Source organism: Pantherophis guttatus, chromosome 15 (genome assembly GCF_059756535.1).
Source record: "Pantherophis guttatus breed Tessera chromosome 15, ASM5975653v1, whole genome shotgun sequence".
NCBI classification, from domain to species: Eukaryota; Metazoa; Chordata; class Lepidosauria; order Squamata; family Colubridae; genus Pantherophis; species Pantherophis guttatus.
In genome coordinates this window covers 10,970,265-10,982,319 of record NC_142077.1, presented here as the reverse complement: position 1 = coordinate 10,982,319, position 12,055 = coordinate 10,970,265, and the positions used below count along the sequence as shown (strand labels likewise).

The window sequence follows — 12,055 nt, the reverse complement described above, 5'->3', positions numbered from 1 at the left end:
ACTCCAGAGCTGGTTTTGCTTCTTCTGTGCCAAGTTAGTGTATTTAATAAAGTTATACTTTTGGGAAGAAAAATAGCCAAAGTATAACAGGACAGCTGACGTCCTGTGGCAAGAATTTGTTCCCTCTCTCTCTCCCCCCCCCCTCTCCCCCTCTCCCCCATCTCTCTCACACACACGTCTTTCTGCTTATGTTAAGAATGCTCCTTTTGACTCATTTTGTGGGCTCAGGATGGCCCACTCAAGGCACCGCACTGCCCTTAAGAGGACCAGGAGGCACACCTGAGGCTCGGTGGTGAGAGCCCAGTGGTGGGTTCCTCCCGGTTCAGCCTGGTTCCGCCGAGCCAGTAGCGGTGACGATATGACAAAATAAGCCACGCCCACAGAACCGGTAGTAAAAAATTTTAGAACCCACCCCTGTGAGAGGCCTCTTCGCACGCTGTCCTCACGCCTTTGTCTCCGTCCTTTGTCCCTCGGCAGGCAGTTTCACGGCTCCCTGGAGCAGCCTCTTACAGTCCAAGGAGCAATACTGCTTAGCCTGGGAGTCTAAGTACCTGCTGGAGCTGGGCAGCACCCTGGATGCCTTGTGGAATGGGTTGGTCAACATGGCCGCCCAGGAAGCCCTGAAGTACACCGTCTTGGCGGGTGAGTGAGTGAGGGGCTGAGGGGCCCTTGTTTCGGGATGGAGAAACAACGTGGTTCTTTCTAGCCGAGCTCAGCTTGGGGGGACTTGGCTGAAATGGTATAGGTTCTCCTGCCCGAGCAGGGGGTTGGACTAGAAGACCTCCAAAGTCCTTTTCCGACTCTGTTATTCTATGTTCTACGACTTCACCAACCTTATCCAGGTAGTTTTCTTGGCAACTCCAAAAAAACAGAATAGAATAACTGTCAGGGTTCCCAGGAACACCCCCAACAAATGAAAATTCCGAGGCTTGAGTTTCCTCAAAGTTCCATTTTATTAGAGATGTCATATTGGCACATCTGGAGAAACCTGAATCTGAAAGATTCCAGGGTTTCCCCACCCAAAGGAAAGTTCAGGTCCCTTCCCCTACACCCACATGTCCATCACATGGTCCAATCAAAGCACTGTCCCAACTGGAGATGCCTCCCAGTTCCAGCCTTCCAGGTGCAGGGCAAGATGTCCTTGACTCTCTGAGAAAGGAATGTTATTTTGGCTACATATTTCCCCAGCTCCATACAATCCCCTCTCCCAGTTTCCCACAGTAGTAAATGTGGCAGGCCTGAAGAGCCAACGAAAAGGATGGCTTCCAGGTCTGACAATAACACAGTCGGATGGGACCTTGGAGGTCTTCTAGTCCAACCCCCTGCTCACGCAGGAAACCCTACACCACTTCAGAGAAATGGTTATCCAACATCTTCTTAAAAACTTCCAGTGTTGGAGCATTCACAACTTCTGGAGGCAAGTTGTTCCACTGATTAATTGTTCTAACTGTCAGGAAATTTCTCCTTAATTCTAAGATGCTTCTCTCCTTGATTAGTTTCCATTCGTTGCTTCTTGTTCTGCCCTCAGGTGCTTTGGAGAATAGTTTGACTCCCTCTTCTTTGTGGCAGCCCCTGAGATACTGGAACACTGCTATCATGTCTCCCCTAGTCCTTCTTTTCATTAAACTAGATGTCAGGTTTCGATGTCGTCTCAAACAAATTGCATTTTCTACAAATAGTCTTTGATAAAAATCTTTCATTTATTAAGCACAACAATCGATCTCCAACTCCGTTGCAGTCAACACTGACTTCCTGGCCGAAACCCTTCCTTTCCTTTCCCCACTCCTCTGCGTCTCATTGGCCATCTTCCAAGTCACTCTGCCCGTAATCTACTGCTTCAGCTCAAAGGAATTTCCCCCCTCCCATCCCATCTCCTAGGGGATAGCATCTCCAGGGAAAATAAGTAGGTGAAAAGTCAAACGTCCTCTTGCCAGATGCCCCATCTTCTCCTCCTTATGTCAGCACTGGAGTGAATGCAGCTTGAAGTGCTGACACTAGAGACATAGAAGGACCATCTCTTCCATCTCCTGTCCGAGGATGAACCTGGTTCTACCTTTTATGTTTCCGTTGCTAAAAGGCACACTGGCTCTTCCCCCACCTCTCCAAGTGAATTTAAGCCCTTGGGGACGACGGCAGCTGAAATCCCGCAGCTCCACAAGGCTACGTCGGATACCCCAGGCGTTTTTCTGATTTTTTTTTTCACCCATCTTGTTTGCTCTGCCTCCTCCCAGGGATCGTGACAGCCCTCACCTGGCCTGCTTCTCTGCTGGCGGTAGCTGGTGTGATCGACAACCCCTGGGGCGTGTGTCTCCATCGCTCCACGGAGGTCGGAAAACACTTGGCGCAGATACTTCTCAGCCGGCAGCAGGTAGGTAGGCCGAAGAAAGTCTGCCCCCCACCTCCCCAGAGGTGGTATTCAGCCGGTTCGGACGGTAGCAAGAGATCGGACGGCACGCGAGCAAGCAAAGTGCATGCATGGAAGATGTGTGTGGGAAGCGAGCGTGCGCGGGGAGAACCAATAGCAACGAAATGTGAAACCTACCGCTGCCCCACCCCCACTCCAACCTTGGTGTAAACCTTATAAGCTGGGGAATTCTGGGAGTTGAAGTCCACCCAACTTAAACGTGGCCGAGGTCTGCTTGACAAGGTTTCTTTAAAAGGCGTATCATCCGCATTAATCTCTTTTATCGTTATTTCAGGAAAGGCAGCCGTAACACAGAGCCTGCCTTCCTGTTTGTAGAAATCCACGCTTGGGGCAGAAAAGTTTCCAAAGCCAGAGAATTCCCAGTCAGGAGGTGTTGAGACTGAGACTCCCCCACCTGCCGTATCATTCCCCCCTACCCCCCCCCCACGCTCACTGTTACCATGGGTGGAAAAAAAATAAAACACAATTAAGAAAAGGGCTGCCTCATTTCGGATGAAAGCCCGAAAGCAAATAAGCCACTTCTCAGCCTCCAGTTCTTGCTTTTATCCAGCAGCCAACTTAACCGCAGGGTAACTCTTGGGGAGGCCGTCTCGTGTTCTCACCATCCGTATCCTAGGGAACCTCGGCTTGCAATCTCCCAAAATGAGGACTAGAGACATGATAGTTCAGGGGTGTCAAACTCGATATCATTGAGGGCCGTATCGGTTGTGGTTGAATTTCGGGGGGGCGGATTGGGGGGGTGGATGGCCAGGGTGGCCAGCTTGACATCACTCGTGTTGGGGGCACTTCCCTCAGACCCCTCCCTCCCTCTCATAAACTTCGTTCCTTCCCTTCCTTCTCTTCTTTTCTCTTCTTTTCTCTTCTCTTCTTTTCTCTTCTTTTCTCTTCTTTTCTCTTCTCTTCTCTTCTCTTCTCTTCTCTTCTCTTCTCTTCCCTTCTCTTCTCTGCTTTTTCCTTCCCTCTTCATTCTCCATTCTGCTTCCTTCCCTTCTTTCCTTCTTTTCTCTGCCTTGCCCTCTTCCCCTCTTCCCTTCTTTTTCTTTTCTTTGTCTTTCCTCTCTCCCTTTCTCCTTTCCTGTCCCTCCTTGGATGCTCAAATGCAAAAGGGGAAACATTTCTCCTTTCGTTTCGTTTTTAGTTTGTTTTGCTAGCCCTCTGCCAGCGAAAAGAGCCTGGCAGTGGTGGAATTCAATTTTTTTTAACTACTGGTTTGGTGGGTGTGGTTTGGTGGGCGTGGCGTGGCTTGGTGGGTGCGGCAGGGGAAGGATACTGCAAAATCTCAATTCCCACCCCACTTCAGGGGAAAGGATATTGCAAAATCCCCATTCCGACCCCACTCCTGGGGGAAGGATACTGCAAAATCCCTATTTCCTCCCGATCAGCTGGGACTCAGGAGGCAGAAAATAGATGGGGGCGGGGCCAGCCAGAGATGGTATTTGCCGGTTCTCCAAACTACTCAAAATTTCCACTACCGGTTCTCCAGAGCCTGTTAGAACCTGCTGAATACCTCCCCTGCCGAGGGGGACCCCCGCACGCACACCCGGGCCCCATTTTTGGGCCTGACAGCCTCCTGCAGCCCTCTGCCAGAGAAAACGGAGCCCGGGGTGCTGCATGGCTCTCCCAAGCTCCATTTTCACTGGCAAAGGAACCGGGGCCCGGTCCTTTGCTGTTTCCAGGGGCTGCTGGATCCAGGCTGGATTTGGCCCGTGGGCCTTGAGTTTGAGACCCCTGTGATAGCTGTTTGCTTGCTTATTTGTGTCGGATACCTGTTTTTAAAAACAAAACAAAACAAAACAAGAGATTTCTTCTCATTTTTCTTCTGTCCCCCTCCTCTCGTAGGGCAAGCGGCCGGTGACCCTGGTTGGGTTCAGTCTTGGTGCTAGAGTGATCTACTTCTGCCTGCAGGAGATGGCCAAGGAGAAAGGTAGGACAGCTCCCCTCCCCTCTTCTGTTTTGGGGTTCCTGCTCTGAAACTGACCCCCTGCAGCCTCTCGGTGTGGACGACCAAATCGATTTCAGCTTGCTGAAGTTCCCAGATCTCCCCAGGAACCCTTTTGATCATCCTACGAATTTCCTCTCCTGTGTGACGACCTGGGGCACGGCACAGAGATAACACAAACAGCTGGCAGTTCAAACTGCCCCTTTATTGCTCCAAATTTCCCCAAATACATATACAAAAGTATGAAGGCTATTGCTTAACGCACTGTAAGCCACCCTGAGTCTCCGGAGAAGGGGGGCATATAAATCAAAATTAAAAAAAAAAAAAAATGCTCCTACGTTTCTGGCCGGTCCCAGAGCAAAGTGATGACAAACCCTCCCACGCACCTCAAGCAGCAGCCCAACGCTGTGTACACCACCGCTGCACAGTAATAAATCCAGCAGTGCAAATCAAGGAGTTCAGGAAGCAAAAGAGCCAGGTAATTAGTCCAGAAAGACAGAAAGAATGCAAGGACTCTTGGGAAATTCAAACGTCAGCACTCAACATTTCAGGAGTGTTTGTTCCCGACAAATGCCCCTCCCCACAGCATCTTCTTAAGTCTCATTCCCCAGGTGTGCCTTGTGAAGATGAGCGGGGCACACTTCTCCCGAGTAGCTTGCTCAGTTTGTGCTGTTCTCGCCTTCTCTCCACTCTCCCTGCTCTCGGATCAGGAGGGGGTGGTCCTTGCTCCTCGCCTGAGTTCTGTCTCTCATGTTCATCTTGCTGTCTTCCTCCCTGTCTATAATCTGTCCTAATCCTGAAAGTTCCCCATTTTCCTCCGAAGCCAACAAAGCTGCCTCCTCAATCTCTGTCAGCTCCAGTTCCAACTCGTCTTCCCTCCTCCAGATTCAGGCTCCGACGCCGGGCATGACATCCAGCCTGTTCTCTTTTCCTTAAAATATCCCCCATTCTTGATCCACCGTCTGTCATCCTTATAAACTGAGATCCGGGTATTAACGATGCCTCCTTCTCCCCACACCCCCCCACACCCTTCTCCATGGCTGGCAAAAAAAGGGAAGGAATGAAGTCCTTAGAATTGCTTTAGCGATGCCGTGGGGATGTCAGAGGTGGTTCAGCCTTCTGGCTTCTTGCAAACACAACAATTTCCATCTTCCTTGCCTAACTAAAAATATGTCACCGTTGCGATGGCCGTCCTCATTTTTCTCCTACTGAGGGAGGGAACTTTGTAGGTCAAATCTGCAGGAGGCAGTTTTCCCCCAGCAGATTTCAGAGAGAGAGAGAGAGACAATATTTGGCTTTCTAACCCTGGATTGTTGCCTTGGTAGCCAGTTCTCTTCTCTCTATCAGAGAAGAAGGGAGGGGAGGGATATCATTTTCATTTCATTTCATTTTATTAAATTTGTATACCGCCCTACTCCCGAAGGACTCAGGGCGGTGAACAGCCATGAGATAAAACATATAAATACAAAATTTAAAATAGAAATAAAACAAGTTAGATAAATTTGGCTGAACCATATTTAAAACCCCAATAATTTAAAACCAAATTTAAAATTCCCATTTAAAAGAGGAGAAGTTTAGGTCAGGCCGGCTTGCTGGAATAGGAACGTCTTCAGCGTGCGACGGAAGGTACACAGGTCCGGAATCCTCCGTATCTCGGGGGGGAGCTCGTTCCAGATAGTAGGTGCCCCCACAGAGAAGGCTCTCCCCCTGGGGGCCGCCAGTCGACATTGTTTGGCCGACGGCACCCGGAGGAGCCCCTCTCTATGGGAGCGTACTGGTCGGTGGGAGGCTATTGGTGGTAGCAGGCGGTCCCGTAGATATCTTTCCTATCCCGACACTTACCGTCATGGTTCCAGAGTAATTTATTTATTTATTTATTTATTTATTATATTTCTATACCGCCTTTGTCCCGTAGGACTCAAGGCGGTGTACAGTCAAGAAAAATATAGATACACAAGCATCATAAAATTGCTAATTAAAATTATTATTATAACATAGTTTGGCCCAATTAAATAGAACCTAAAATTAGATAACATTTTAAAAACATTCACATGTTTGTATGTTTAGCCCTGCCTGTTGGAACATCAGGGTTTTGAGGGCACGGCGGAAAGCACGGAGATCAGGGATATTCCGTATCTCCGGGGGCAGTTCATTCCAAAGGGTTGGAGCCCTCACAGAGAAGGCCCTCCCCCTGGGAGTCGCCAGTCGGCATAATTTGACTGACGGTACCCTGAGTAGTCCCTCCCTGTGAGAACGAACTGGTCGGTGGGAGGCTATTGGTGGCAAAAGACGGTCTCGTAGGTACCCAGGTCCTAAGCCATGGAGCGCTTTAAAGGTGATAACTAACACCTTGAATCGCACCCGGAAGACCACCGGGAGCCAGTGCAACTCGCGTAGGAGAGGTGTTACATGGGCGCAACGAGCTGCGCCCATAATCACCCGCGCGGCTACATTCTGGACCAGTTGGAGCCTCCGGGTGCTTTTCAAGGGGAGCCCCATATAGAGAGCATTACAGTAGTCCATACGGGAGGTGACTAGGGCATGAGTGACCGTGCGCAAGGCGTCCCGATCCAGAAAGGGACGCAACTGGCAGATCAGGCGAACCTGATAAAAGGCACCCCTGGCCACGGCCGTCAAATGATCTAAAGTTAGCCGTGAATCCAGGAGGACACCCAAGTTGCGGGCCCTCTCTGTGGGGAGCAAGATCTCATCCCCAATTGTCAGTGATGGTACCAGCTGACTATACCGGGACGCCGGAAGCCACAGTCACTCGGTCTTGGAGAGGTTGAGTCTGAACTTGTTTCTCCCCATCCAGATCCGCACGGATCTAATTAATTAATTAATTCGCAGCGTCTAGTGATTCCAGGATAAAGCGGTGCAGTGGCCTAGAGGTGGGAGCTCTCGCCTCACGATCAGGAGGGCTGTGAGTTCCGATCCTAGGTAGAGGCAGATATTTCTCTCTCTGGCCACAGTGAGAATATATCTGCCGCACAAAACTCCGTATTGGCAACAGGAAGAGCATCCGGCCGGTAAAACACACACTGCTCGCTCCATTCAGTTGCCCAGACTCCACCTCCGCAAGGGAAGATGGGGTCGTTAAAAGGAGATGATGACGATGATGTGTAAGTGATTCCAGGATCATTGCGACGCGTGGCCTACAAATTCGGAGTTGAACCTCTTGGGTTCTGTTTCAATGGCCCGTCAAAGACAGAAGCTTCCTCCTGCGGGAAGGAAGCTGAGCACAAGAGCAAATGAAAAATAGTAACAAAACAGCCACTGGAAATAAATGTGGAAAAACAGCGGAAAAGTCAGTTGTTTTAAGTTTCCGCACAGCTGGGATTAGCGTTCTGTCTTAATGGCATCTGGCAAGCTTATTTTATTTGATTCTTTGGGACTTTCTTTTTAGTTTCGTACTGCCGGGTAGCTGTGGTATAGGTCCTCCTCAACTTACAACAGTCCATTTAGTGACCGAAGTGACAACGGCATTGAAAAAAAATGACTTAGGACCGTTTTTCACACTTACGACCGTCACTTTGGCCACCGGTTCCGATTTATGACCGTTGATGTGTCCCGATGTTCTGCGACCTTCTGATGCGCAAAGTCGACGGGGAAGTCAGATTCATTTAACGACTGGGGCATTAACTTTGAACCGCCGCAGTGATTCACTTAACATCTGCGGCAGGAACAGTCGTAAAACGGGGCGAAATTCACCCCACCGGTGTCTGGGGATTAAGAACAGAAATGTTGGGGCTCCATTGTGGCCGTAAATCGAGGACGTGAAAAGAAAGCAGCCGATTCCATTTAACACGGCTGATCCCATCTCGGCTCAAGGAATCCACCTGGATTGTCTTCCCAAGCAAGGACAATAGAAAGAGGGAGAAAGGGCTGTCCCAGCTGTCTAGTGGTTTCGATCTCAGGCTTTCCTCCGAAAGGACACGACTGGATCCAGGGGTGGGATTGAAAAATTTCAGCAACCGGTCCATTGCCCAGTTGCTGGGTGGGCGTGGCCATGGGGGCATGGCCTACTTGGCCTCCTGCAGCAGGGGGGGACATTTTTGCCCTCCCCAGGCTCTGGAGGCTTTCCTGGAGCCTCCAGGAGGGCGAAAACGGCCTCCCCAGGCACCGGAGGCTGGAAATGGGCCCATTTCCTGGGTGGGGTCAGCCAGTCCTTGGAACAACCGGTTCGGTGAACCAGATTAAAATTGAACCGGCTGAATCCCACTCTTGGCTGGATCCCTGCAGGGGATCTGAAGCTCGGCGGGTTCCTTTGGAGATGCCACGGGGCTGATCTCGGGTGGGTCTCTTTTCAGACTGCGCAGGGATCATTGAAGACGTGGTGCTGCTGGGGGCCCCCGTAGAAGGCGATCCCAAATCCTGGAAACTGATCACCAAAGTCATTTCAGGCAGGATCATCAATGGCTTCTGCAGGTATTGTTGGTCCCCTAGAGTGGTGCATACACACAAATGCACTCCCCCCCTCTTTTTTTTAAAAAAATTTTTGTTTTCTTTCCTCTCAGAGGAAACTTCCTAATTTCCTTGGAAAATTGCTTTTCAAATTTTTTTTTTTATTATTTTTATTTTTAATTTGATTTATATGCCGCCCTTCTCCGGAGACTCAGGGCGGCTTACAATGCGTTAAGCAATAGCCTTCATACTTTTGTATATTTTTTATACAAAGTCAGCTTATTGCCCCCACAAACTGGGTCCTCAATTTACCCACCTTAGAAAGGATGGAAGGCTGAGTCGACCTCGAGCCTGGGGAGATTTGAAGTCGCAGTAATTGCAGGCAGCTGGATGTTAAATGCTGCCTTAGGAGGCATTAGCCTCCTACGCCACTCAGGCTCCTTAATTTTGACCCTCCTCCTGTGACTCTCTCCCAGGAGGTAGCCACAGGCCTTAAACTGAGGTTTTGAAAAAGATATCCCTTTGCTAGGATTTAATCTTGGGAAGATTACATTTGGTTCCCCCCACCCCATCCCCCTGCTAATCTATATCCCAAAGAAGTGATCCATAATCTTTACAGCTGGGCATGGCTATTCTAGTGAAGAGAAGGACCAGGGGAGACAGGATAGCAGTCTTACAAAAGATGTTGAGACTCTAGAAAAAGGGCAGAGAAGAGCAACCAAGAGGATTAGGGGACCGGAGGCTAAAACATACGATGAACGGTTGCAGGAACTGGGCATGGCTGGTCTAGTGAAGAGAAGGACCAGGGGAGACAGGATAGCATCTTCCAATATTTGAGGGGCTGCCCCAGAGAGGAGGAAGGGGGTCAAGCTGTTCTCCAAAGCACCCGAAAGCCACACAAGGAACAATGGATGGAAACTGAACAAGGAGAATTTCAACCTGGAAATAAGGAGGAATTTCCTGACAGTGAGAGCAATCAACCCATGGAACAGAAGTTGCCTTCGGAAGTTGTGGGAGCTTCATCACTGGAGGCTTTCAAGAAGAGACTGGACTGCCACCTATCAGAAATGGTGTAGGGTCTCCTGCTTTGGCGGAGGGTTGGACTAGATGACCTCCAAGGTCCCTTCCAACTCTGTTAATTTGTTAATCAGCTTGGTGGCTCGGGGGGAGAGGGAGAGGGAAACTGGGCCATGTGGCTTGTGCAAGCTGAGTTGTGTGTGCTGGCAGGCGAGCCAGCCCACTGTTCGCACAAGTTATTAAGACCAGCTGCCTGCAATTACTGCAGGTTCGAATCTCACCAGGCTCAAGGTTGACTCAGCCTTGTTGAGCTGCGTGCGTGTCTGCGCCAGCCAGCTGCTTAGGTTGGGGACCCGTGTCCCAAAGTATAGCAACTGACCGCACAATGACCATATTAACCTATGTGCAGACAACCGGCGAGGTAGAATCGGGAAGGCTCTGGGATTTAAAATCTCCTTTGTGGCCAACCTTGGGTGAATTGAGAGAGAACGGTGGCCTCTCTGCTCTGTTGCCATTTCTGCGGATCGCATCTTTGACCCATCCTGGGCTCTGACTTCTGCCTGGCAGCCTTTCCAATGTTAAAGACTTCAGTCCCATGTCCCACACATGTTCTCCAGACCAGGGGTGAAATCCAGCAGGTTCTGACAGGTTCTGGAGAACCGGAAGAAACAGAAATTTTGAATAGTTCGGAGAACCGGCAAATACCACCTCTGGCTGGCCCCAGAGTGGGGTGGGAATGGAGATTTTGCAATAACCTTCCCCCAGGAGTGGGGAGGGATTTTGCAGTATCCTACCCCTGGAGTGGAGAGGGAATGGGGATTTTGCAGCATCCTTCCCCTGGAGTGGAGAGGGAATGGGGATTTTGCAGCATCCTTTCCCTGGAGTGGGGTGGGAATAAGGGTTTTGCAGTATCCTTCCCCCAGGAGTGGGGAGGGAATGGGGATTTTGCAGTATCCTTCCCCCAGGAGTGGGGAGGGAATGGGGATTTTGCAGTATCCTTCCCCTGGAGTGGGGTGGGAGTGGGGATTTTGCAATATCCTTCCCCTGGAGTGGAGAGGGAATGGGGATTTTGCAGTATCCTTCCCCTGGAGTGGGGAGGGAAGGGAGATTTTGCAGTATCCTTTCCCTGGAGTGGGGAGGGAATGGGGATTTTGCAGTATCCTTCCCCTGGAGTGGAGAGGGAGTGGGGATTTTGCAGTATCCTTTCCCTGGAGTGGGGTGGGAGTGGGGATTTTGCAATATCCTTCCCCTGGAGTGGAGAGGGAATGGGGATTTTGCAGTATCCTTCCCCCTGGAGTGGGGAGGGAATGGGGATTTTGCAGTATCCTTCCCCCTGGAGTGGGGTGGGAGTGGGGATTTTGCAATATCCTTCCCCTGGAGTGGGGTGGGAGTGGGGATTTTGCAATATCCTTCCCCTGGAGTGGGGTGGGAATAAGGGTTTTGCAGTATCCTTCCCCCAGGAGTGGGGAGGGAATGGGGATTTTGCAGTATCCTTCCCCCAGGAGTGGGGAGGGAATGGGGATTTTGCAGTATCCTTCCCCTGGAGTGGGGTGGGAGTGGGGATTTTGCAATATCCTTCCCCTGGAGTGGAGAGGGAATGGGGATTTTGCAGTATCCTTCCCCTGGAGTGGGGAGGGAAGGGAGATTTTGCAGTATCCTTTCCCTGGAGTGGGGAGGGAATGGGGATTTTGCAGTATCCTTCCCCTGGAGTGGGGAGGAAATGGGAATTTTGCAGTATCCTTTCCCTGGACTGGGGAGGGAAGGGAGATTTTGCAGTATCCTTTCCCTGGAGTGGAGAGGGAGTGGGGATTTTGCAGTATCCTTTCCCTGGAGTGGGGTGGGAGTGGGGATTTTGCAATATCCTTCCCCTGGAGTGGAGAGGGAATGGGGATTTTGCAGTATCCTTCCCCCTGGAGTGGGGAGGGAATGGGGATTTTGCAGTATCCTTCCCCCTGGAGTGGGGTGGGAGTGGGGATTTTGCAATATCCTTCCCCTGGAGTGGGGTGGGAGTGGGGATTTTGCAGTATCCTTCCCCCAGGAGTGGGGAGGGAATGGGGATTTTGCAGTATCCTTCCCCCTGGAGTGGGGATTTTGCAGTATCCTTCCCCCTGGAGTGGAGAGGGAGTGGGGATTTTGCAGTATCCTTCCCCTGGAGTGGGGTGGGAGTGGGGATTTTGCAATATCCTTCCCCTGGAGTGGAGAGGGAATGGGGATTTTGCAGTATCCTTCCCCCTGGAGTGGGGAGGGAATGGGGATTTTGCAGTATCCTT

The 12,055-nt window shown here is 50.7% G+C and overlaps 1 protein-coding gene across 7 annotated transcripts in view; it reads left to right on the top strand.

The window, feature by feature from the left end:
- TMCO4 (transmembrane and coiled-coil domains 4) overlaps window positions 1–12,055 on the top strand; it is an 80,133-nt gene that overhangs the window by 15,893 nt on the left and 52,185 nt on the right. For all 7 annotated transcript variants that reach the window (XR_009620826.2, XM_087879123.1, XM_087879122.1 and 4 more), the window contains 4 exons: window positions 478–642; window positions 2,232–2,368; window positions 4,265–4,349; window positions 8,675–8,792. Coding sequence is in view for 6 of the 7 variants with exons in the window: in XM_087879123.1 (XP_087735249.1) it covers window positions 478–642; window positions 2,232–2,368; window positions 4,265–4,349; window positions 8,675–8,792 (505 nt within the window). In the remaining variant the exon portion in view is untranslated. The remainder of the gene's footprint in view (window positions 1–477; window positions 643–2,231; window positions 2,369–4,264; window positions 4,350–8,674; window positions 8,793–12,055) is intronic.